This window comes from Empidonax traillii, unplaced genomic scaffold, assembly GCF_003031625.1.
Source record: "Empidonax traillii isolate 1590-97213 ecotype Southwest subspecies unplaced genomic scaffold, ASM303162v1 scaffold754:size369281, whole genome shotgun sequence".
Lineage (NCBI taxonomy): Eukaryota > Metazoa > Chordata > Aves > Passeriformes > Tyrannidae > Empidonax > Empidonax traillii.
In genome coordinates this window covers 24,111-48,630 of record NW_020955947.1, presented here as the reverse complement: position 1 = coordinate 48,630, position 24,520 = coordinate 24,111, and the positions used below count along the sequence as shown (strand labels likewise).

The 24,520-nt window shown below is 49.8% G+C and overlaps 1 protein-coding gene across 1 annotated transcript in view; it reads left to right on the top strand.

The window, feature by feature from the left end:
* The first annotated feature begins 551 nt into the window (after positions 1 to 551).
* LOC114066291 (hexokinase-1) overlaps positions 552 to 24,520 on the top strand; it is a 35,310-nt gene continuing 11,341 nt past the window's right edge. The window contains exons 1-10 of the mRNA XM_027900858.1: positions 552 to 614; positions 7,133 to 7,295; positions 11,837 to 11,985; positions 16,482 to 16,601; positions 19,153 to 19,248; positions 20,386 to 20,485; positions 20,606 to 20,789; positions 21,005 to 21,160; positions 22,547 to 22,780; positions 23,947 to 24,251. Of these exons, the coding sequence (XP_027756659.1) occupies positions 552 to 614; positions 7,133 to 7,295; positions 11,837 to 11,985; positions 16,482 to 16,601; positions 19,153 to 19,248; positions 20,386 to 20,485; positions 20,606 to 20,789; positions 21,005 to 21,160; positions 22,547 to 22,780; positions 23,947 to 24,251 (1,570 nt within the window). The remainder of the gene's footprint in view (positions 615 to 7,132; positions 7,296 to 11,836; positions 11,986 to 16,481; positions 16,602 to 19,152; positions 19,249 to 20,385; positions 20,486 to 20,605; positions 20,790 to 21,004; positions 21,161 to 22,546; positions 22,781 to 23,946; positions 24,252 to 24,520) is intronic.

The window sequence follows — 24,520 nt, the reverse complement described above, 5'->3', positions numbered from 1 at the left end:
GCTACAATCTCCTGTCGGGGAGTTGTAGAAAGTGATAAGGTCACTCCTGAGCCTCCTCTTCTCCAGGCTCAGCCCCGTCAGCTGCTCCTCATCAGATTTGTGCTCCAGCCTCTCCACGTCCTTCCTGAATTGAGGGGCCCAGAACTGGGCACAGCACTCGAGGTGCGACCCCTCACCAGTGCCGAGTACAGGGGGAGAGTGACTGTCCTGGTCCTGCCGGCCACATTATTTGCTGATCCAGGCCAGGATGCCCTTGGCCACCGAGAAGGAGGGTTTTTGTGTGTGTGTGTGTGTGTGTGTGCGCGCGTTTTTTTTCAGGGCAGCCTTCCGCGGGCTGTCTCCCTGGAGCGGGGCACGGCAGGGCATTGCCCCGCTGCTGCTCCTCCAGGCCGGGATCGCTGCCGGGCGGGGCCGGGGCGGCCCCGAGGAGCGGCGGCAGCAGCAGGAGGAGGAGGAGGAGGAAGGGGCGGCGCTCGGCTCGGCTGGGCTCGGCGCGGCCATCCCCGGCCCCCGCATCGCTGCGTGCGCGGAGCCGCCGTGCAGCCGGCAGGATGATCGCCGCCCAGCTCCTGGCCTACTACTTCACGGAGCTGAAGGAGGACCAGGTCAAAAAGGTTAGATGGACACCCCCCCGCCCCAGGGCTGCCCCCCGCCCGCACCGCTTTTTTTATTTTTTTTTTTTTAATTTTTTATTTTTTTTAATTTAATTTTTTTAACTTTTAAAATCCCCTCCCTCCTCTTCCTCTCCCGTTGGTTTTGTTGTTTTCTCCCAGCTGTGGGAGAAAGGGGGATAACCCCCGTTTTTAGCTCCCCCCGAGCATCCCTGCTGGAGATGGGAGTGGGGCGTGGGTGATGGATGCACAGCGGCGGGTCAGGCCGCGGGACTGAGCTCAGCAAGGCGAGGCAGGAGCTGGGCAGCTTTGGCGCTGAGCGGAGGGGTGGTGGCTTCTCGGGTTTTTGGTAGGCACCGGCATCCCTGGGGAGGGGATTTCCCCTTCTTTTCAAGGGTGCCTGTGGGCAACGTCGCTCCAGCAGGCGAGGAGCAGGTAGTTTTTGAATTATGTGCCGCTGCAGGTTCAGAATTTACAGGAAATGGTTATCATTTGTGCTTAAAAAGGAGCGTTTCTATAGGCTTCTTTTTTTTTTCCTTCAGCATTAGGTGGTTGCTCCTGTGTGGTTGGTGCAGCCCTGGGATTGAGCACTGCCACAAGGAAAAGGGTGCGGAGCGCAGGATAAATAAAAACATGGCAGTTAGGGCCGGGATGAGCACATTGCAGAGCTGTAGGAAGCGGGGAGCCTGGGGCGAGGGATGCGGGGACACAAATTGGGAAAATAATTGCAAACATCCCCGAGCCGGGCTGACGTCAGGAAACAGAGGTTTCCCCTCTGCCACCTCCCCCGGCCGTGCTGCGTGACCCACCTGGGCGCATGGCTGCAGGCATCCCGAAAACATTTTGGGGAAGCCTCAACGGCAACATCAGCAGCGCTGATTCGTACTGTTCCCGGGGCTTGCCAACCTCCCCAGGCAGGAGGAGGAGAGCACCTCCTTCCTCCCTTTGGGCTTCCAGCTGTGCCAGGGGACACTTCAGCTCCCGGGTGTGGGTGACCCATCCTGCCCCACTCCAGACGTGCTCACCCGTGCCCACTCCTCCTTCTGAGAAAACCCGAGGCAGCGCCCCGTATTTTCCACGTCTCCTTCCGTGGTTTCTTTTGCCTTTCCACCCGGTGGCTCTGACGAGGAGCTGGAGGCTGCTCAGCCCGCACCTTCTGGCCCCACGGATGTGGCTCTCCCTGTGCCCCAGGCCCATTACGTTCCTTTTCCCGCAGGATTTGTAAGTGCTGCTGCTGTGCCAGGCGTGCATGCCTGGGTAAGGCCTTTTCTGTCTCGTTGTGTGGGTTATATTTAGAAAGCCAAGATAAGCAGAAGGGAGCACGGCGGCCCAGGAGCGGCAGAAGGGCTGTGGGGAAGGCATGGAGGGAGCACAGGGAAACTGTGGTGTTCTGGGGGTTATTTATTGCAGGCTGGTTTGGCACCGTGGGGCTCCTATTGTCTGACAGCACGGGAAATGGTTTGGCCAGGGAGCTGTAAAGCATTCTAATGGATCGATCTGGTTTTGTCTGGAAAAGGAAATAAAAAAAATTAAACCAAATTAAAAAAAAAAAAAGGCAAGCTACTGTTTTTGGAGGACGTAAGACGTCTTTTCCTGTTTGCATGCTTTTGGAACGGATATCGAGCCCCTTACTTTTGGCTGTTCTGTAGGGAGGGTGTCAGTGGCAGCCAGAGGCTCTGCTGTCCCACAGCTCCCGGGGGCTGGTGGGCTCCGCTCCCTGGTTCCCCGTGGGGCAAAAGTGGTTGTGCTCCATCTCAGCACGCTGCTTCCGAGGTCTGTGCTCCGTCAATGTGCCGCTTTTAGGGATACGTGCCTGCATGGCTTCGCTTCAGGTCCCTCCTTCTCCTCTCTGCTTCCGGGAGGGCAGCACTTTGCTGCTACGTGCCTAGGGCCGAGGGCTGCCACCCGAGGCGTTGTCCCTGCTCCCCACGCTGTCCCCTGGGTGTCCTGGCCGTGGTGGCAACTCCTCTGCCTCGGTGGTCCAGCGCAGCCATCGGCTCGGTGTTTGGTGGCACAGGTGGCAGGTCACCTTCAGGATGCTGCTCTGAGTCACAGGGCGGGTGTGAACAGGTTAAAAGTATCAGCAAGCCAAGGTCGAGCGTTCTTTTTCCCTTGTGACACTGTTTTCTTTTTTTTGTATTTCCATCCTTGGTGTTTTTTTTTTTTTCATGTTCCCATCCCTGTGTGGCTCTAATGCTCCACGCTGCCTTTCCATGGTGGGAGCCCTGCTGAGGGACACGGATAGGGCTGGTGGTTCCAGGCCCTTGGGGTTTCCTGGATCTAAGAACTAGTGCTTCTGTGCTGGATTTTGCTGGATTTTTTTGCACCCCCTTAAATTTGAGTGCAATTTTTTTCAGAACTGTGGTTCCTAGAGTATTTTCCAGGATGAGTCGTAGCAAGCAGGAGGAATAGGCAGGATGGCTGTGTAATGTTGGAGTTGGGGGTTGTTCATTGCCCTGTAGCCCCTGCAAGGGGGCATTTTCCACTGAATCCACCTGTAAAGGCACTTGCTTGTCACCTCACCGTGCAGCAGCAAGCTGGCAGTGTGGGATGCCCTGTATATAATGTATAAAGACGTGTGAGGGTTTGCTCCAACCAGCTTAAATTATCCAGATGTTTTTGAAAACAGCAGCAGGAGCTCAGCACCCTTGCTGTGACAGGGCACTTTGCACAAGCTGAACCCAGGCCCCGATTTCTCTCCAGGGCCAACTCCCATCCTCAGGGCCAAGGGTGTGATGGAGCATCCCTGGGAGCTGTGCCCCTGGCCTGCGTGCAGGAGAGCTTTGTAAAACTGCCTTGGAGTAGCTTTTGTTTCCAACAGGTTTGTACCTGCAGTAGCTGAGCCCAGCAAAGGGAGCCTCTAGGTGTTGCCTGGTTTCTGCCTGTCAGGGGAACAATATGTTTTTGTTGTCTTACCTGAAGAGAGGAGAAGAAAATCTTGCAATCCAAGAGTCACGTTTAAATGTTGTTTAACCTTGAAAAAACCGCGATGGAATGGAGTGTAAAATGTAACAACTGGCATCAGGAAGAGCCCTTATTGGTGACCTGCCCCTATAAAGGCTTTTTAGGAACCAATCAGATAAATCATAAGTAAGCAGAAACAGTTTCAGAATGTCTTAAACTACTTGTTTTAACATGCCCTGGCTCCTGATGAATCTTATTCATGCTGAAAGGATTAGCTCCGCAGAAAAATGTTTACATTGGTGAAGGATTTTGGTGCAAAGGCTGCTTCAGTAGAATAGGTGATAATGATTTCTGAAATCGTTGTGGGAGTGCTCTCTTCTTGGATTCCAGTGACTGTTGTCAGTGTCCCTGGAATGAGGAATGTATTTAAGGAATGGCCTGTTTCATTATGCACTTATAATTATTCACAAGTGCTGCAATGCCTGGATTTTCAGAAACTTCCCCAATTACAAAGAATGCCTTTCCTATGGGACCAGGAAAAATTACGTGAATGTGGTTCAGATTATGAAATCCTATTTTTAAAAAATTGCTCATAGATTCTGGCTGGCTGGTTTTTGTTTTTGTTTTTGGTTTTTTTTTAAGCAAATGAGGAAAAAAAGAAGTGATAGAGCTCTTGGAGGACTTCTATAGTGGCACTCTGGGATGTGCCTGCCTCCTCCGGTGGCAGCTAAATAAAGGAGTGTTTTCTGCTCCTTGCCCACACAGCTGCCTGCCAGAAATTGTTCCTGCCCTTTGCCATCCCCTGGGAACGGCTGGCACCTGTCTCCCATCCATGGGAGGAGCCTCAGTGGGGCTGTGGGTCTGTCTGGGTGCTGCCAGCAGCTCCCGTCTGTCCCCGCCAGCCTCTCCGCGGCTTCCCTGTGGATCAGGCTGAGATTTGCTCTCTGATCGGCTTTTCTTGCAGACAGAGCTGGGAGTTATTAAATCTCCATCCCATAATCCAGCCTGCAGCTCCCCCTGCCCCAAGTTATTTATGGTTATTTGCTGGGAGTTTTCCCAGGGAGGGAAGACAGGAGCATGTGCTGCCAGCTCAGGAGAGCAGCGCTGATTCCCTTGCCACCACACTGCTGGAATGACTAACCCCTTCCTGCCTGGGAGGAAGAAAAAAACCCTGCTTTTTTTTTTTTTTTTTTTTTTTGGTTTTGGAAGCTGTAATACACAGGAGTGATTTTTTCCAAGCAGAGGCTCAGTGCCCCCTGTCTTCCTGCCCCGTGGGTCTCAGTGGTGGAGATGAATGGCCTTGGTGCTATGTGATGCTCCCGAGTGCAGGAGGGTCCAGCCCAATTATGTAAGGGCACTGACACACTCACTGGGTTTCCACGGGAGCAAAAAGAGCCCTCCCTCCCATTTTCCCTCGCTGCTGAGGGCAGAGGTGGGGAGAATGGGCTTGTCAGTCCTGACTGTGCAAACGCCAAAACCTGCGTTCACAACAGGACTCTCGGTGGAGGGTGGAATCCTTCCTGCCTGTTTCTGGGAGGAGGATGCGGCAGTGGGGCTTTGTAGAGGGGTGTGTTAATTGCACGGTGAGGTCTGACTGTGTGAATGATGTGTTAGCGTAGCTTTCACCAGAAGATTTGGGGAATCACCCCTCTGAGCGGCAGCGTGGGCTGCTGAAAGCTCAGCCTGAAAAAGAGGTTGGTTCCCCCCTCCTTTAAAAGGGAGTAGCCTCATGCTCTGACATCATGGCTTTACACTACACGCTCTGCTAAAAAAAAAAACATGTCAGCGTTTGCCACGGAGGAGAGACTTTCCTGCTCAGCCCGACAGCAGCCTCTGCATCCATCCCCACAGCGTTTGGGCTGCAGAGAGGGCACATCCCACCCAGGATTTTATTCTTGGAGCGAAACGACACTGGTGACCGGCTGCAGTTGTCACTATGAAGGCGCTGTCAGCCCATCAGGACAGCACAGGACACAGCTGGGATGTGGAGATGCTGCCCTGGGTTCTTGCATTTGGCCTGTGTTGCAGAGAGCCCGAGCTCAGCTCTTCTGCCGTTCAGCCGTACGCCTGCACCGTCACGTCACCGCTTTGTGGGGAAAATGCACGGTCTCGTTTCATCGTGGTGTTATCAATCATGGTATTGTTGCACTGTTACAGCCCCTTCTGCTCTTCCTCTGCGAGCAATGACATGGAAAACTTCACAGCTTGTGCAGCCTCTGGCCGTGTCCCCTGTGGCCCAGGCCTGCCTGGCGCCAGTTCTGTGGTTTGGGATCAGGCTGGGTAGCTGTGCCCGGCAGCACCATCCGTGCCTTCCTCCCTGTGTCCGTAACTGCTGGGTCACAAAGGGTGTCTGGCTCGGGGAGACACTCCTGGTGCAGCCCTCAGTGCATGTGGCAGGTGTACTTTATATACGAGCAATAAAATCGGCGCCGGTTTTATGGTCAGTTTGGAGTTTAATTACATTTTGATTGCATTTCTTTCGTGAAGGGCATTCATTGTTCATCGCTTCCCGTCTCGAGGTCCCTGGAATATGGAGCACTTTGCTGTTGCATGGGGTATTTTACCGTGGCCTTGGCCTTGTAAGACGTAATGCCAGCTTGGAGATGAGTTGCTCTCGAGGCTTCCAGAGCACCCTTGTCACAGAGCTGGCCTGGGGTTTAAAACGAGGTGGCTTTTCCAGTTTTGCTGAGGACAGAAAACATGGGCAGGGCTTTATTTTCTTGGTCCTGCTAAGCTGCAAGCAAAAGTGATCCTGGAGGTGTGGCTTCAGTCTGAGCCATCTGCAGAACCAAATTTCCAAGGCAGATAAAGAAACAAGGTGAGGATAGACTGGCAGTTGAGGTAAAAGGGGTGGGAGGTGTGCTTGGCAAGAACCCCCAAGGACAAGTTGTATTTTTTGGGCATCAAAGCATCTCTGTCTTCCTGATGGTAAAGGTGGTTGTAATCTTATGGAAAGCAGTACTGTTGGAAAACCAGAACCTCCTCCTTTTTCCAGAGAGGTAAGGAAAGTTCCTGTCGTTGGAAGCCACAAGGGAGAAATCAACAACTTTTAATTTGATGGAGGAAGATGCCACCTGCCCACAGCCAAGTTTTGCCTCTCCTGGCCCTCTGGCTGTGATAGGTTTGCTCTGCTGCACTGAAATAATTTCTTAGCCTGGGATGTAGCCCCAAAACTGCTGTGGCAAGTCCTTCCCAGTGTAAGGCTTTAAATACAAAGCACCTCTGACATCCACATCACCCCAGCTGGGACGAGGTGCCAGAAGAGGGATTTTTAGCTCAGCTCATGGATAGTCAGGAGAGCTGAGAAGTGGAGCAAGGGCTGGAGGTAGTGAGAGCTGTGGGCAGAGCATTTTGTGTGGAAAAGAGGAGGCAGTGTGTGTGGGGCTGGGCCGTGCCTTGGGAAGCAGCAGGGTGGGGTGACCTTCAGCTCACGGACAGTGTGCCTGTTTTCTGGGATTTGGAGTCAAAAGAAAAGGCACGAAGCCTGTGGCTGTGTTTGGCCAGAGCCCTGAGGCTGAGCTGGGGCTGTACACTCTCCTTGCCCTTAGAGAGAGGTGTAGCCACACCTGGGTGCCTCAGGGCAGTCTTCCACTCCGTGGTGGTGTGTTTGTCCCCAGATTGATAAATACCTCTACGCCATGCGGCTCTCCGACGAAACGCTGCTGGACGTCATGGCTCGCTTCAGGAGGGAGATGAAGAACGGCCTCTCCAGGGATTTTAACCCCACAGCTGCAGTCAAGATGCTTCCCACGTTTGTCAGGTCCATTCCTGACGGTTCAGGTAAGGAGCTGAGTGTTTGTTTTCCGTGTTAAACACCATGTGCTTCATGGAAACCTGTTAGAAATACACCAGTCACCACCAAGAACAAGAGGGATTTGCTTTCTGGCAAGCCTAGACAGCATTTTGAAGGCAGCTCCCCCTCTGTGTGCAGGTCTGTTCCTGCAGATGCTGGAAGATTTAGTGATTCCTGTGTCAAGGCCGTTTTGGTGCCAATGGAAGAGCCCTTCCTAGCAAACAGTTCACTGTCAGTCAATACACGTACTCTGAGGTTTGTCTGCCAACAATCAGTACTTCGCATGGGATGATTTTTGATTTGTGCAGTTTACACTGATGTGGTCTAGATCTTAACGAATACAGTGGCTTTTAGTCATTTGCTGGGTCACTCAACATCTCTTCTCCTTATTTTTTCCCCCAGTGGAAGTCTGAATTTGAGTTTCCTGGCATTCACTTTGTATTTTGTAGCTATCTCTTGCAGCCTGTCTTGGGGGAGAAGTCACAGCACCCAAGGAGGCTGCAGCATGTGGCTCCAAAGCTGCTGCTCTGGTGTACCGAGCTTTTTCCATCCAGCTGTAGGACTTGGTTTTTCTGTGCTCACTGTACCTGATAAAAGTGGCACAAAGAGCTATCAGAAACCAGAAAGATGTTGTGTTGGTATTTGAGACCAAGGTTACCTCTATTAGTTATTGTTGTCACTTATAAATTACTTGGTGTTTTTAAAAAATAAATACCATATATGGAGTACATAAATGTATTTATAAACATTATATAATAGTTTTTATTATTTAGTAGTGACACTGGGTTTCTTTCTCACGTAGCATGAGGAGGTTAACCAGTTTGGTGCCTACCCCAAATTATGTCCCTGTGTGCAGAAATTGCAAGGTTGCAAGAACTGCATAACAGAGTTATGTGTCTTAAGTCTTTCTTCTTTTTTTTTTTTTTTTTTTTAATTAAAACCAAGAATTTATTGGCGAAAGAACATGATGCTTTTTGTAACTTGGTGCTGCTGTCTGGCAGTGGAAATCTTGGATAGTTTTACTTTGCTGGTTTTTGCCACCTGAAGCTTTTTAGTTGAGAAGTGAGTCTCTGAAAAAAAAAAAAGCAAAGGGAGAATGAATTTGAATACCGTGTTCCCCTTAATTCAGCGTTGCTGGCTGTTATGTCGAAACACTGTGTTGAAATTTGCAGCCTGTTGAGAAAGCCGAAAGCTGCCTCACACAGCTGGGTCACGGCAGGGGTTTGCAGGTGAGGTGAGGTGACTTGAGGGCTTTTGCGTAGAATCCCAGCAATTTTACTGGCTCAGAAATCCCTGTGTTTTCCTCCCTGTGTGTTTGAGTTTAGTTGAGTCCCCCTGCCCTGCTCCAGCAGGTCTGAGCTGCTGGAGCCGAGTCACATAATTCTGTGGTATGGACTGGGAAGGCTCTGAGATGCCATATGGCACAGGAAAAAGGGGATGTGCACCTGGCCAGGAGAGGTGGGAGAGATTGCTGAACGCTGCTGGGACCGAGGACAAGGCAGAGCAGTGGGAGTGAGCCAGAGAGTGCCTGGCTCAGCACAGGCATGTGTGGATGTGCGTGTGCCAAGGCATTAATTTCAGATCGTGTTTGACACACCTACTTAAAAAAGCAGCCTTGTGTGTTGTGTTCAGGATGCTCAGTTCTTGGTCCTGTGCCCGCTTGGCTCCTGCCAGCCTCTCCAGGATGGGCAGGCCGTGGGCAGTGCTTTGCAGCAGGGATTAGAGCAAGGCAGGGCTTTGCCCAGGCAATTCTTGTAGGGCACAATAGCGATCTGTACGTGCAGGTGGCGAGGGTATCTTTGGATAGTGTTAGTGAAGCAGGCAGAACCGTTCTGTTGTTTCCCTGAGAGGGCATGTTCTGAGCCCAGGTATGAGCAATATTTGCTGTGGGTGGGTGTCGTGGTGCTCCTCTCCCTGACTCACCCGCTTGTGCCTGTCACGCCTGGCTCAGCCACCGCAGGGGTACAGCCAGGGCAGCCAGGGAGCTCCCTGCCCTCTTCCTCCAGAAGGTTCTGGGGGGCCCAACATGGATGTGGCCATGCTGCTGTGCCCAAAGATGGCAATTTGTGCCTTCAGCTGTCCCTCCGTGAAAGCCAGAGGCTGAAAGCCTGCCCTTTTCTCTGGGCTGTCTCTCGTTACTGCCTTGTAAGCTCTTTCCTCTGAGTCCGATTATTATGATGGGAGCTGACTGTTCAGAAAAATGCTGTTGTTTAGTTTCAGATCTTTGCTTATGTGCTTTTCGAACAAGGAGTTTGTGAGCAACAATTCTGGAGACCCTGGAGGTGTTGGTGTTAGCAGGGGGTTTTTTTGCTTCATTCGGAGTCGGTTTTATTTACAAAAACCACAAGGGCTTTTTTTGTCCAGAGTGCCCAGAATGGTGCCTTAAGCTAATTCAGAATGCTTTCAGAGGCTCTTCCTGAATACATTCATGGCAGGTTTGATTGCACCTTACTGTTGCAAAGCATAGATTAAATGCTGCTACTTGGGCTTAATTCCTGAAATACACTGAAAGAAAACCGTTAACTTTGCATACAGAAAGCTGTACACTCTAGGACAGGGATCTTTTCGAGTGACAAAAATAATTCTTAATAAATTTTACCTTGCAATGGGCTTGATGGTGCTGAAAATCAAGCATGCTAACCCATTAATTTATTTACAGGGGAGATATTTCTGAAGTGCAGTATTTGTTTGAGGTATGTACTGAGGTGCATTTAGACTTGAAAAAAGGGCCATCTGGTCCAGTGTTGATTTTCCCATTAGAGGAGGCTTGCACTCAACAGATGATATCCAAATAAGCTTTATCTTATGAGTATTTGGCTTAATGAGACACTTGTGGTCAATGTTTGACTGGTGGACTTGCTGTGGTGATGGGGCTATGAGTTGCTGAATTTGTTATGCTTAGCCCAGTAAAGGGAACTGCATCTCCAGTTTGAGTGTGTTCACATTTTAAATGACATTTGTACTGGTAAAAAAAAAGCGATGTTTAAAGCCACACTACTCAGGAACAGGTAGGGCAGCACTGCAAGCTCTGTGTTTTGGCAAGCTGAATTTGCCCATGCCTTAAGCATCAAGAGGGAGAAGTTGCATTGCAGTGCAGTAAAATTGGGAGGACTATTGGAAGTTGTGGCCTCCCACTGTCATTTTGCTGCATTTTTCTGTGCGGAGTTTATTGCTCATTGTGGTTTCTCATGGGACAGTGTTTTGTTTCCATATTACACTGCAACCTTGGAAAACCATAAGGGCATTTGCAGTGTTTTTGCCTCTCTTGGGCTGTTTCTGTTAAAAGATCCTGCCCTGAGGGACGCCTTGTCCAGCTCATCAGCTTTGCTGAGTGGGATGAGGCTCCCAGAGGTACATGGAGCAATGAGGAGGAACAGGAACAGCTCTTGAGGAGTTTGGATCTGAGATTGGACAGAGTAAATCTCAGAGGCAGGTCTGACTCTGGGAAAATAGCCATGTTAGGAGTGGCCTTCCTAAAAGTCACAGCTGATGAGGAAGCGGGATGAGAAAACTCGGTGTGCCTTTGGTCCACTGCCCTCCGAGCAGCCTCGGGGAGCTTGGGGATGCCTGCAGAGAGCCCTGGGGATTCCCTGCAGCCTGGGCACACGCTCCTGGGGGATAAACCCTGCACTCTGCCTTCCTAAATACTCTCTTTTTGAGGACTTTAACGATCAGTGTCTTTGCTCTCTCATTGATAAGGTGAGGTAACATTGATAAGGCGAGTTGGTTAGTCAGATATATTTGCCTTGCTCTCCAGGGGTGCTGGAAGTGTCATTCCTCAGATAGCCAGGCCTGAACTTCACCCTGAAGTCTGTGGAGGTTGGAGGGAAGTGGATTTGCCTTCAGGCTTCTCCCCCACAGAGGAAGGTATTCTAAGTATTCCCCTGGCTCCTGGGGAGGTATTTAGGAGCTCTGTGCAAGGCATCACAACTTGTGAATAACTCCTGCAGCAGTACAGGGTTGTTTTCTCAGGCTGTTGTTTCTCTGACTTGTGATATCTGTCTGCAGTTTGCAGTGAACCTCAGCTTTTCTGGGTGCAAAGTAAGTGGTTCCTACTTTAATTACATCTGTGTATAATTTGTTGATTTTAGAGCAAGCACAGTCCAGCCCCTATTCAGGGTTATTTGCCAAAGTGACACAGGTTTATTTACAGCAAAAGGCTGCTCGTCAGTGGTCTGCCATCCCTTCATTTTACTGTCAGTTTTCTACCTCTCTTTTGGCTTTCTCCTGAGATCTTTGATCTGGCAGCTTTCATCGTGAGATCTGGATACACACCGTCCACTGTTGGTCCAGTCTTTTCGGATAAACCCTCACTGCAGTTGCCTGTGGTGGTTGGTGTTGCCATTCCACAAACTTCATGTTAAATAAAGGGGAATCAGGTTGATGTTCAGGTGGATGCCCTGTGGGTGGAACTTCCTTGCTGTAGGCACCGGACATTTGCTTCTGTGTTGCACTTATCAGAGCTTGATTCTTCCCAGATTTGCGCTGCATTCAGTTTTTAATCACCTGTGTCTTGTTTCCCATGTAGAGAAAGGAGATTTCATTGCACTGGACCTCGGCGGTTCTTATTTCCGGATCCTGCGGGTGAAGGTGTCGCATGAAAAGAAGCAGACGGTGCAGATGGAAAGCGAAATTTATAACACCCCTGAGGATATCATGCACGGCAGTGGGACACGGGTAAGCTGCTGGGAGAGACCCTGGGAGGTCTCTGGAAAGATCAGCTGCTTAGAGTTTGGGAAAACCCCACAGGAATGACCGCAGCATCTTAATAAGTGCACCTGTAGCGCACATGGACTCGACTTGTGTGTCGATACTGAACATTTATAAGCACTGTTTAGTGTAACAGAGCTGCAAGCCTGCTGTCATCCTGTGGGAGACCCTTGGATGAGTTAGGGAAAAAATGGCCAGGAAACAGAAATTCTGCTTTTTATAGTGAGCTTGATTTGCATGAGCACGAGTGGAGAGCGGGAAAACAACTTAGTGTTTGTAAGCAACGAACACGACCAGCCCTGCAATTGTAGTGTTAAGTGAGGGACAGAAATCCCCATGACAGCCAAATATCTGTGCTGGCAGTCTGAGCAACTCAGCACTCATGAAAAGTACAAGTACATTAGAAAAATTACAGGAAGCTCATAGAATGTTTTGGCACAGCTTTAACTTAAGTTTTGCTGAATAATTGAAAGGTTGGGGGTTTTTTTTATTTTTTATTTTTCTCTGTTCCATGAGTAGAAAATGTTTGGATCCATTCACTTGGATTTCAGGTTGGGTTCTTTGGAAGAATTTATTTTCTTTTTACGATCAGGAAGTGGATTACAATGAATATTTTACTGACAGATTTGTCTCCGTGTCAGCGTAAGGCAAACCAAACAATTTTCATTGTTGGAAACAGCAAGGTTTTAACACTTTTTACTAGAATGAGGTGCTGCTTTGGAGTATGAGAGCTGCAGGTAACTTAAAGCTTGTTTCAGAATAATAAACAACAAAAAAAATTCTGGGAACAGCATTTCTTTAATATATTTTCTGTAGTCACCTTAATACCCTTAATGTCTGCATCTGCTGCATTCTTACACAGCAGTGAGTGTAAGGTGGCAATCATGGCCTGTCAGTAGAACTGGTGAGAGCATTACTGTGATATTTGAAGTTGGGAGGGCTGCTGGGGGGCAGGTTGGGAGCAGGGGGGCTGTGTGTCCGTGGATGGGTGTGGGCAGACTTAGTGGAGACACAATAAGGGTGCAGCCAGGAAAGGAGACATCAGGTCTGCCCTCTTCCCACGGCTGTGTCATGCTTGTGTTTTAATTTTTAAATATCCAGAGGCCATTTGGCTGTCGGGAAGCAGCTCAGGCTGATAGGCTTTGTCATGGCTTTTAAGCCTAAAGGGAGGCAAGCAAGGCTCCCACTGACCCCGTGGGCACAGTCGCTCCTGGTATTTGAGAACCAGGAGAAGGAAAAGTGGAAGCATCATCAGAATTACAACCGGGTTTGAAGTTGTCCCGTGACAATATGCAGTGCTTGCTGTGTGACTTCACAGGGCAGCATGGGGGGATGCCCAGGAGGCACGGACAGGTGATGGTTTGTTGCTTCTGACTGATGGATATGGTGGAGGTTTCCTGAAACCTCTTCTGAGCCAGATTTGTGGAATACTTGGGCTGAACTGCCTGCCTGGGGTAGGCTACTAATGATTTCCAGCAAGCTGTGTCATTAACTTGGGTGAGTTATACTCTTAAAGCTTAGTCCGTAATCAGCTTATTGGAGGATTGTGATTTATGGCTTCGTGGCTCACTAGAACGGTTCATTTTGATATTTTCTACTTCGTGGCATTCAAACCTCTGTTTTATTCCCATCTGTTAGTCATGGGCTGACAGCTCTGCCAGTCAGAGACAGTTCCTTGTCAAAATCAAGGGCAAAACTCTTAATTGATTTCAGTGATGAAATAGCAGGTCTAAAATTTGGAAGAAGCCTGTCTCCCATGTCAGCTCAGCAAACAGGAGCAGACCTGAGGCTTGATTTTGCTGTTGCTTTTTGTGTTCTGCTGCCACTGGAGGTAGTTTATGGATCTGTGGCTGTTCTGATCAGGAACTGTGGTTTCCTTGCTCCTTAAAACATCCCCATTTGGGAGCTTGAGCCTGAGCTCGGATCTTGAGTTGCTTGCCAAAATCTCCTGTCTGCCAGCTAAATGTGTCCTTGTGGAGCCCTCTTGGAGCCCAGCCTGAGCAGGCAGCTTCATGGCCAGAGGAGTTAATGAAGCCTGATCTATTGCTCAGCATCTCATGGCTGTGTTGTTTCAGGTCTATAAATGTGTGAAGTCAAACTGGTCCTTCCCTCTTGGCTGCGGCGTTCTCTCTGTCCATCTTGAATATTTGATAGAATTCCCTACCACCCACCTGTATGGGGAATGGGGATTTGGATTCTTCCTCAGTCCACCTGCCCTGCTTTATTGAACCTCGTAATGTTCCCTCAGACTGTCCTGTCAGAGTCATTTGGCACTGGGAAGGTTTGGATGTTGATGTGGGCGTGGGCACGTACAGACACTTCCTTGAGTCTCCTTAGGGAAAGTCGTATGAACATCCGTGGTACAAAATGAATAAGTGCCTGTCTGTTTTCTGCTTTTTCCTCTGTGCTGTGTGAAGAACAGCAGCAGAACTCACTGAGCAGGCACAGCCCCTGTGGTGCCCAGGCTGTGGCTGATGGTTTAACTGCACCTCCTGCCCGGGTTACGCTGCCAGCCCAGAGCCTGAGCGACTCCCAGAGCACTGCCAGCTCAGGGCTCAGCATCAGCAGGTCCTGCCAGGGCTGCCTGGGCGAACACAGCAGGTGCACAGACTCTTTGGATTCCATGGGGAGTGACCAGGGATTTTTTGCCTTTGGACTTCCAAAGCAGATCCCATCTCTTCCCTGTGCAGTTGTGGCTTGTTGCACGAGAGGGGTTTTTGTAGCAGCACACACAGTCAACGTTTCTGCTTCCTGCTCTCTAAACTCCCCAGGGGTTTGATGATGGCCCCTGGCTTTTGTTTGTAATCCTGGAAGCAGCTGAAAGTTTAGTAGTATTGAGTATTCAGCAGGATACTTTCAGATGGAAAGCATAATCAAAACACACGCTCCAGCTCTTTCTGTGTTCATCCTGGAGAAGTTCTCGTATTTTGTTACTTAACTATAGTTCTTTTCATAACTCCTCTTCCTCTCTCCTTAATCTGAATAGCTGAAAGTAGTCCTCCAGAAATGCAGCAGTGTACATTCTTTCCCGTGTTGTTTCACTGCGTGGGCTCAGCAAAATGTCCTTGATTTGCCGGGGACAATGAATGGCAACATTCTCTCTGGGAAACTACTGTTCTTCTGCTTAATCAAATCTGACCTCAATTAAAGAATGGGTTTAAGGTGTTCAGTTTAATTGTAACATTATACACACACCGCTTCTTGACCTGCCTCAAAGGGCAAAATATTCCTGTTCATCAGTCGTAATTGCTGCAGCCTGTCTGTAGTGCATTCCCACCTTTCCAAGGCTCTAAGTTGTTCTTAATAAAGCTGTGTGGGCTAATTGGAACCACAACAGATGGCTTTTTGTACTCCTTCCCAGTTAGCCCCAGCCTCCTGGGCAGTTTACCTGGTCCTGTCCCACCAATGCTGCTCCAGATAGGATTGGAGGGGGGTTTTGTTTGTTTGTTTGGTTTGGTTTGGTTTGGTTGGTTGTTTTTTTTTTTTTTGTTATTATTTCAGGGAGTTAAAATGTGAAGCCCAGTTATCTCCTGGGGCAGGCAGCAGCTTGTTAATAGTTTGCCATCCATTTGTGGTATGGGTCAGTTCAAGGCATGTCTGGCTTTCTGGTGCTGGTAAATACAAATGTGTATGTTTGTTGCTTCAACTGCTTGGGCTTGATTTCAGCTTTGAGTGTTGAGGGGCTTTCCAAAAGGCTTGGTTTGAGAGGCCCTTGTGCCTGCCTGGCTCCACACCTGGCTGGCAGGGACACATCATGCAGTGGTCACCCATCGAGGCACTGGATGGGAATTGGTACCCAGAAGCCCAGTGCTGGCTGCCTGCATAGTTCAGCTGTCCAAAAAATGCAGAAAATGTCCCCCTGTTGGGTTGTTTCTCAGAGCATGTAAAATATTGAGACAAAATCCCTTTTGTTTGTTTGTTGTGTGCTTTAGGAATAGATTTGAGAGAGGATGTTCTTTTTGGGTGGTTCCCGCAGAGCACTGGGTTCTCTGGTCTCAGCAATGCTCTGGTGAAGCAGATGTTATCTTCTCTGTGTCATTATAAAAGTGCTGAACCTCCCGTGGGTCTGGATCCCAAGTGTTCCTTTGAGATTCTCCTTCCTGTTTTTAAAAGGTTAAAAGAACATTTTTGATCTCATCAAATATTAAGTGGAAGGCTTACAGCAGACTTGAGAGCCACGAGCCCCTTGTTTCATGCAAAATGTTTCTATATGGGTGTAATAGATGCCTGCAGAATTAGGTGTGTAAAAAAGGACAATGTATTTTATAATTTATTAATACTATGTTAATGCACACTGCCTGAGAGTATTTTCATAGCCATGCCATTTATATATCTTTTAAAATCTGGAGCAGCAGCTGTTTTCCCCTTTCCCCTCACCCCGTGCAGTTTTCATTATGGAGCTTGAAACATTTTCTCTCTGAAGCTGTGTCTCTAATCAGGGTGGTTTTATACCTTTCTTACAGCTTTTTGATCATGTTGCTGAGTGCCTGGGAGACTTCATGGAGAAACAACAAATCAAAGACAAGAAATTGCCAGTCGGGTTTACGTTTTCTTTCCCCTGTCGACAGTCCAAGCTAGATGAGGTAAGAAGATTTCACAATTCTCTTAATATGCAGAAGAGCTGCTGTGTTATTAAAACACTGCGATGAAAGCAGCATCCCAGACAGGGCTCATTTGGGGGATAAATGAGTGTTATATTTCACTGTCAGACTGTGTTTGTGTTTATGTTTCTGCTTAAAAGAGCTGGGTAACTTATGAGGGAGAGGCATCCCGATGTTTTGTGCTGTCCCTGCGTGAGCTCCTTGGTGTTACGGTTTACCCCATAAACACGTGGTGGTTTTTCCTGCCTCCTGTGCAACCTTTTTCACCTCTCCGTGGGGTGTGACTGGGAGGGACCCAGCCCAGCAGGGTTTGCTCGGGTTTTGCTGACCCTCACAAGGATCTGGATCCAGGTGTCCCTCCTGAGCCCGAGCCATGTCACAGGCTGGGTGCGCTGAGGGCAGTCAGGGCAGGTCACCCGGGACCAGCCTGCTTTAAAGAGGGTGGGAATAACCAGCTTTGCGAAGTGACTGACGAGATTCCCACCGCGAGGATGCTGCGGGATTTTCCTGCCTTTGCTCAGTGTATCACAAGTGACTCAGCAGCCTCCTGGCACGGCATTGCCATGGCAACGGCGTAGGGAGTGAGTGCAGGAAAGTTAAACCTTCCCCAAAAGCAGAGGTTGCCCTGTTAAAGCACGGCCTGCTTTTCCAGCTTGCAGGTCTCTAGGTTAGCCTGGTGCAACAGCCCCCCAGCTGCTGGTGCTGAGGGCAAGGTGAGGCACTGTTTTTATTACGTTTCATACTCGCTGAGCGGTGCCGAGAGCTGAGCCCAGGGGTGCTGATCACCTCAGGGCCTCGGAAGAGAGGCTTTCCCTGCACTGGATCAGGAGAGATGAGCTGACCTTGGAGCAGCTCTCCTGGCTGGCTGTGGTGCACGGTGAGGCTCAGGCTCCTGAGCACAGCAGAGCTGGGCTGCGGTGTGGCCGTGCAGTTGAGTTGCCCTTGGGGAGGTTTGTTCAGCTGCACGATGGAAGGCACTTGTTTGTGGGCTGGTTTGCTGAAGCCAGCTGGGATGGAATGATGCTTGTGTGGGGCAGGGGCAGGCAAACAACAAAAAAACCCCAATAAAACCCCTCACCTCTCTTTCTGAGAGTTTTTGTGATGTTTTGGCTGTTTGAAAAATAACATTTTTCTGGATTCTGTGGGCCAGCTTTGTTCCTGGGTTGCTGCTTCTGTGAGGCTGTGTTTGCCTGGGTGCTTGGTGGACAGAAGGAGGCAGGGTGGTCCCCTGGTTGACAAGATGTGCACTGCGCGGTTGGGTCCCACTCAACCCTGCTGCACTCCAAGGGCTCCTTTCTGCTGCCAAGACCTTGCTGGTAGAGCAAAAACTCCTTCCAGCACAGTGTCACAGACAGCTGAGAGGAGCTGCTCGGTGCCAGGGTGGTTTGACCAGTTTCTTATAAAAGTTCTGTGGAACAAGGTGCCCTCTTAGCCTGTTAAAGCCGTGCCAGCAGAGAGGGCTTTGCCCATGGTTCCCCTGCACAGCAGAACAGGGCGTTGCTGGGTTTCTAAATGATGCCAAATGAGGTTTCTAAATGAGGGCAACACAGTGGCAAAACTTAAATAACCTGAGTTCGTGGTCTGGTGGTAGGAGAATACCTTCTGGTCCGTAAAGAGCTGCCCTGGCCCTCTGTCTCCTGTAGCTGTCCCAGTCTGGAGGACAAATTTGATTTTTAAGCTGAGATATGGGTAAACATATACCTGGGCAATGGCTGCTTGTGCCTACAGGCTTCAGCTTTTCTGGTTTTCAGCTTCCTGGGCTCCGGTTGTGACAGATGTGAATATTGTGGGTATGGAAGGCTGAGCTGGTTTGAGTTGTCTTTCCTGTTGACTACTGTCAGTGCTCTTTTCTTTCTTTTATTACTATTTACTTGTATACTGAATGCTCTGATTCAGCCAGTCATTATGTAAATAGCAAAAGGTCAGATACAGTCCTTACCTTGGGGGATTTGCAGGCTCTCCATGACAGTTTGCAGACAAGGAATTCCATGCCAGGATTTCCTCTGTGATCCATGCTGTAAACTGGGGACATGCATTGCTACATTTCCAGTATTTCCATTTGCCTCAGCCCCCCTAAACGTGATCCCACAGTTAAACAAGCCAGGCAGGAGCTGTGCAGTCGCCTGATCCCCACTGCAGCGAGTCCTGGACACACCAACAGCACAGCCCTGCTCTGTGGTCGGTCCCGCACAGTCAGCTTTTTCTGAAAGCAGTTGATTTCCATGGCCCAAAAGGATTAAATGGTTTTCCAAGAAAAACTGTCGAGGAGTAACAGGGATAAGAGTAGGCTGAAAATACAAAATGCAGACACACCACTTTCTAGCATGGCAGGGGAAAGCTATTTTCCATCTTTCAGCAAACTGTGGCTAGACTCAAAGACCACCAGTTGTCTCACGTTGGGTTGTTAGGCCATATAAGAAAAGAGACATGAAGATTCATTTGCAGTATAAAATCTTGTTTCTAAGGAAAAAAAAATAATCAGTGTGTGTCTTATTATTGTATTGTGTTGAGTGTTGCTGTCTTGTTTTATCAGGGTATTCTGATAACCTGGACGAAGCGCTTCAAAGCAAGTGGAGTGGAGGGAGCAGATGTCGTGAGGCTGCTTAACAAGGCCATCAAGAAACGTGGGGTAAATTGTACCTAATTTCTTTTTAACTGGATCTCAGCTTAGTCAGGGACCACCCTTCATGTCACACGCTTGGGTGGGTGGTCTCAGTGACGGTGGAGCTCTGCTTTCCTGCATGGAAAGGTGTATTTTTGCCCTTTGCTGGAAAAATGAAGCGACGTCAGAGTTGTTGTGTGGAAACCGTGATTTTCCTCACGGCACAGATCTGAGCTCTTATGTCATGTCTTTTCACGGGCAACCTGCAGCAATTTTATCAGTCTCCAAAAACTGAGAAAGTGCTGTGGCTTTTCTGTGATACCAGTGCATTCCATTCCCGGGAAACTTTGTCTATGGACTGTGCTCAGCTCAGTTGTGCACCTGCTGTGCCAGGGAGCAGAAGAGGAGCAGAGCAGAAGAGAAGGGGGATTTCAGGCTCAGTGAACTGTGTTGTTCCTTGCAGTTTCTCGCTGCTGACTTCATAGAGAGTGAAGGTGACTGAGTTGCTGATTTAAACAAATAAAAAGGCACTGAACGTGAGATAGCATGAATTTGGGTTTGCATAATGCATGCAACCAGGTGATATGTTGATTACTCAGTGTCTATATTCATCAGGAACTGAGAGTATTTGCTCTCTTTGGGCAGTTGTGAACTCTTGAGCACACCTGAGTTTTGCTGTCACCAAACGACATTGCTGTAGTCAGTTACTATCATCAGAGTTGGTGGAATCACGCACTGAGGAATCTGGAAAGGGGTGGGTGCACATCACGTGGTTAGCTTATTTTAATTGCATTATTTCTGTATTAAAATCTTCACTGGAAATAAAACTCCCGGTTTAAGTGAATCCTAGGAGAAATATTTTCCAGACTGGCTCCTCAAGCAACTGCTTCCAATCACTCCATGCAGAGTTCCTCCTCCGTTTTCTCTCCTGCCTAAGGGTACTTATGTGAGAACTGGTCTTTGCCGTCTAGAATGATGCTAGTGCTGTCTCACTGTTTGCCATCAGTCTGCTCTTGTTGCCTTCTTGGGTACGTGGGATGGGGAACTGGCGGGTGGAGCAGGGGATGCTGAGAAAGTTGAGCAGCGTTCCTTGTGAAAGCAAACCAGTGATGGACAGGAGCAGTGTTTCCCAGAGTGCCCCAGTGGCGTCTGTTGCTCCCTCAGGACTACGACGCGGATATCATGGCTGTCGTGAACGACACCGTCGGGACGATGATGACCTGTGGCTTTGACGACCAGCGCTGCGAAGTTGGCCTGATCATTGGTAACACACATTGCTGCTGCTGCTGCTGCTGCTGCTGCTGCTGCTGCTGCTGCTGCACGTGGCTTTTCTCCCTTTGCCTGGCCGGCTCGGTCAGCACCTTCTGATGTGCTTTCCCCAAAGGCACCGGCACCAACGCATGTTACATGGAGGAGATGCGGCACATCGACCTGGTGGAAGGGGACGAGGGCAGGATGTGCATCAACACCGAGTGGGGGGCCTTTGGGGATGACGGCTCACTAGAAGACATCAGGACTGAGTTTGATCGCGAGATTGACCGTGGATCCCTTAACCCAGGGAAGCAGCTGTGAGTGAGGCAGTTACTTGGGAACTTTGCTTCTGTTGTTTTCTGCTCCATGCTGCCTTTTCCACCTGTGTTAAGAATTCTGCTGTTCAAGAAAGCTTGACCTTGGCTTTGGTGAGGCAGACCTCTGGCTGGGCCGAGTGTTGCCGTGGCACAGCTGGGCACTGCCTCCCCGTGCTGCCTGTGGATTTGTGGGTGACTGCTGTCCTCTCCTGCAGGTTTGAGAAGATGGTCAGCGGGCTGTACATGGGGGAGCTGGTAAGGCTCATCCTGGTGAAGATGGCCAAGGAGGGGCTGCTTTTCGAGGGGAGAATCACCCCTGAGCTTCTCACCAAAGGGAAGTTTGAGACAAAGCATGTTTCTGCCATAGAAAAGTGAGTAATCTTGCCCTTTTCTACTGTGCTTCACAGTGAACACTGAATGTTAATTTTCCAGCGTCTGTTTTTGCTTCGTGGGGAGATGTGCTGCACTGGGGGTGGCTGCCATCCTCCACAGGTGCAGGTGCAGGTGCAGGGCTGGCGTGTGGGGACCTCCAGCAGACTGTCTGTGCCCTCCTCCCCAAGATTTCTCCCTTTCTCGGTGTTGGGAGGAACTGTAAAATCTGCCAGTCCGTGCAGCTTCAGGGTATGAGCTGTACTACCTCTCACCCTGCTCACAAAACCTCCAAAGCTGCCACCCCACAGCTAAACATGGGAGTGAATTGGCTTGGTGCCTCCTAGCAAATACTTGTGTTGCTCCTTGCTGTATCCCTGGGATTGCTGGGCAGAAGGAAAACAAGCGTGACAAGGCAGAGCTTTCAGTCTCGTAGGCAGTGCCGGGTGCTGCACGGTGACCTCCGATCTATGTGCCAGTTGGTTTCTTACGGTGTCATCACCCCTTTGGTCAGGACTTACAGGCTCTTTCCCTGGTGTTTTTAAAATTCACATCACTGGGATAGTTTGTGCTGTAGTCACTGGTCTGGCTTTTGTTTTTGAAAACAGCCAGTAACTTCTACAATGCCTGTTCCTCCTGCCACATTTTACTCCTCTCCCTGCAGACCATCTTATCGAAACAGCTTTCCATTAACTGTGTGTGTTCATTTTTCTTAACCACAGAGGTCTGTGTCATGGACCAAGGTAACGCTAAACAGCAGTGAGAAAAACACAGTTATTGAGAAATTCAGTTATTAAGAGTAAAATTTGCCCTGAAATCCTACCTCACTTCCTGAAGAGCACTTTGGTTACTATAAGTAGAGGGCACATCCCTGTGCAGCTTCACGTTTCTAGCTGGTGCTAGGAAAATGCAGGAGTCCTTAAAAAGATGTATGGAGTGTAGTTAGTGATGCCAAGATGAACTCCTCGTGTTTTTGTGTGGGAAATGCCCGAGCTGGATGTGGAGAAGTTTTGCCAGAAGCTTTCCTCTCAGGCTGGATGCCAGTGAGGGAAAAAGCAGTGCAAGAGGCAGAGATTCAGTGAGGTTGTAAAAGCCTGAAAAGAGACCTGTTAGCATGAAGTTGCTTAGGCAGCCTTCACTCAGAGTTTTGTTTTTCACACTGCGCTTAATTTATTGAGACGTAAGAGCGAGCCAGCGTGGGATTAGGTGTGTGCTCAGGCCTGTGCTGAAATATGGGGCTGGTGCTTCGTGCTTGAGCGAAGCTTTTGGAAGTTTACCGCATCAGCGTGATGAAAAAGCATTTCATTCCTCCAGGTCCATTCGTAGGTGGCATATTTGCACCAGGCTTTCATGGAAAGCTGTTTCCATCCGCTGCTGTCTCTTTGCAGGAGCAAAGAAGGTTTGAACAAAGCCAAAGAGATCCTGACGCGGCTGGGGGTGGAGCCGTCCCACGAGGACTGCATCGCCGTCCAGCACGTCTGCACCATCGTGTCCTTCCGCTCCGCCAACCTGGTGGCCTCCACCCTGGGCGCCATCCTCAACCAGCTGCGGGACAACAAGGGGGTGGGCCGCCTCCGCACCACCGTGGGGGTCGATGGCTCCCTCTACAAGATGCACCCACAGTGAGTCCCCGGTTCGGGTGGGAGATGAGGAACCCGAAATGTGGGCGTTGGGGCTGAGCTGGGGAGCTCGGGGGGGAAAGCAGAGATGTGGGTAAGTGAAGGAGCAGTGTGTGAATTTAAAAACCACACAGAAGAGAACTAGACCCCTGAGTAACTGGGTACTGCAGCATCAGGGAAAGCTGCAGTGGTGTGAGCAGATGCCTTACGGCATCTCAGTAGACCTCTCGGAAGGAGAGTTTCTTTGCACGAAATCTTACTTCGTGCCCTCAGTTTGGGCTATGAAGAGACCCCCATAAATTCACCTTCATATCCATTTCCAGTTTGATCTCAATTGTTTTTAAAATGCCCGTGCTGAACCCTTTTCCAGTCTTTTCTGAAGATATACTTGGAAACTAGGGGGAAAAAATGGTAGTTACATTTCCATGGCCTTTAAAAAACTGGCTTTGTCTTGTTTTTCCGCATCTTCAAAGCGAATATTTTTAATCAAATAATATTTTAAACCAAATAATGTTTTTAATTTTTAAGCTGCTTAGAGTTATGTAGAAATCAGAAAGTGCCACTTTTGAGGAAACTTCTGAAAGGAGAAACGTGGTTGGTGTTTCATCTTCAGTTTCTCATTATTTTGTTGAAAACAATGTTTTCCTCTGTTAAAGACAACCATAAAATTTTGGCAAACAAAAGAATTTCCAGGAATCCTGTTTTGACTAGTTTTTCCAGATGGGCAGGCCTAGCGAGTGACAGGACCTGAGGGAATGGCCTGAAGTTGCGTCAGGGGAGGGTTAGGTTGGAGATTAGAACAAGGTTCTTACCCCAGAGGGTGGTTGGGCTCTGAACAGGCTCCCTTGGGCAGTGGTCACAGCCCCAAGGCTGACAGAGCTCAGGGAGTGTTTGGATGATCCTCTCAGGCACAGGGTGTGACTCTTGGGGATGATCCTGTGCAGAGCTAAGGGTTGGATTCAGTGATCCTTGCGGGTGCCTTCCAGCTCAGCGTATTCTGTGAAGATAACATACGTGGGCAATTTCAGAACTGTTTCCTCACACCATCTAAACCAGTGCGTTCAGGAGATGACCTCAGGAGGGGGGATCAGAGCAGCAGGGGAGCCAGGGGATTTCTCTCCTCTGCTGTCACGGTCAGGACACAGGGCTCGCAGCCTCCTCTCCCCCAGGTACGCCCGGCGCCTGCACAAAACCACGCGGCGCCTGGTGCCCGACTCGGAGGTGCGGTTCCTGCTGTCCGAGAGCGGCAGCGGCAAGGGGGCGGCCATGGTGACGGCCGTGGCCTACCGGCTGTCGGAGCAGCACCGGCTCATCGACGAGACCCTGGCCGAGTTCAAGCTCACCCATGAGCAGCTGCTGCAGGTCAAGAAGAGGATGAGGGCGGAGATGGAAGCGGGGCTGAAGAAAAAGACTCACGAGACTGCCAAAGTGAAGATGCTGCCCACCTTCGTCCGCAGCACGCCGGATGGGACAGGTAGAGGCGTGGCCTCGTGGAGGGGGGACGCTGGCTCGGATACGGGGTGCCCAAAACCGGCTCCCGGCGGTGGGGTTTGGGTTGGAGTTTGATGGAGGGGGAGCAGATCCGGTGCGAACAAAGAGGAACCTGGGCTGGGCGAAGGAGGAGATCTCAGCCTGCGCTGCCCTGTGCTGGTTGCTGGCCCCGTGTCCTTACCCCAGGGGGCAAGCAAAGCCACAGCTTGAGGGGATAAAACCACAGTTGGGCTCATAAAGCCAAGGTTGGGT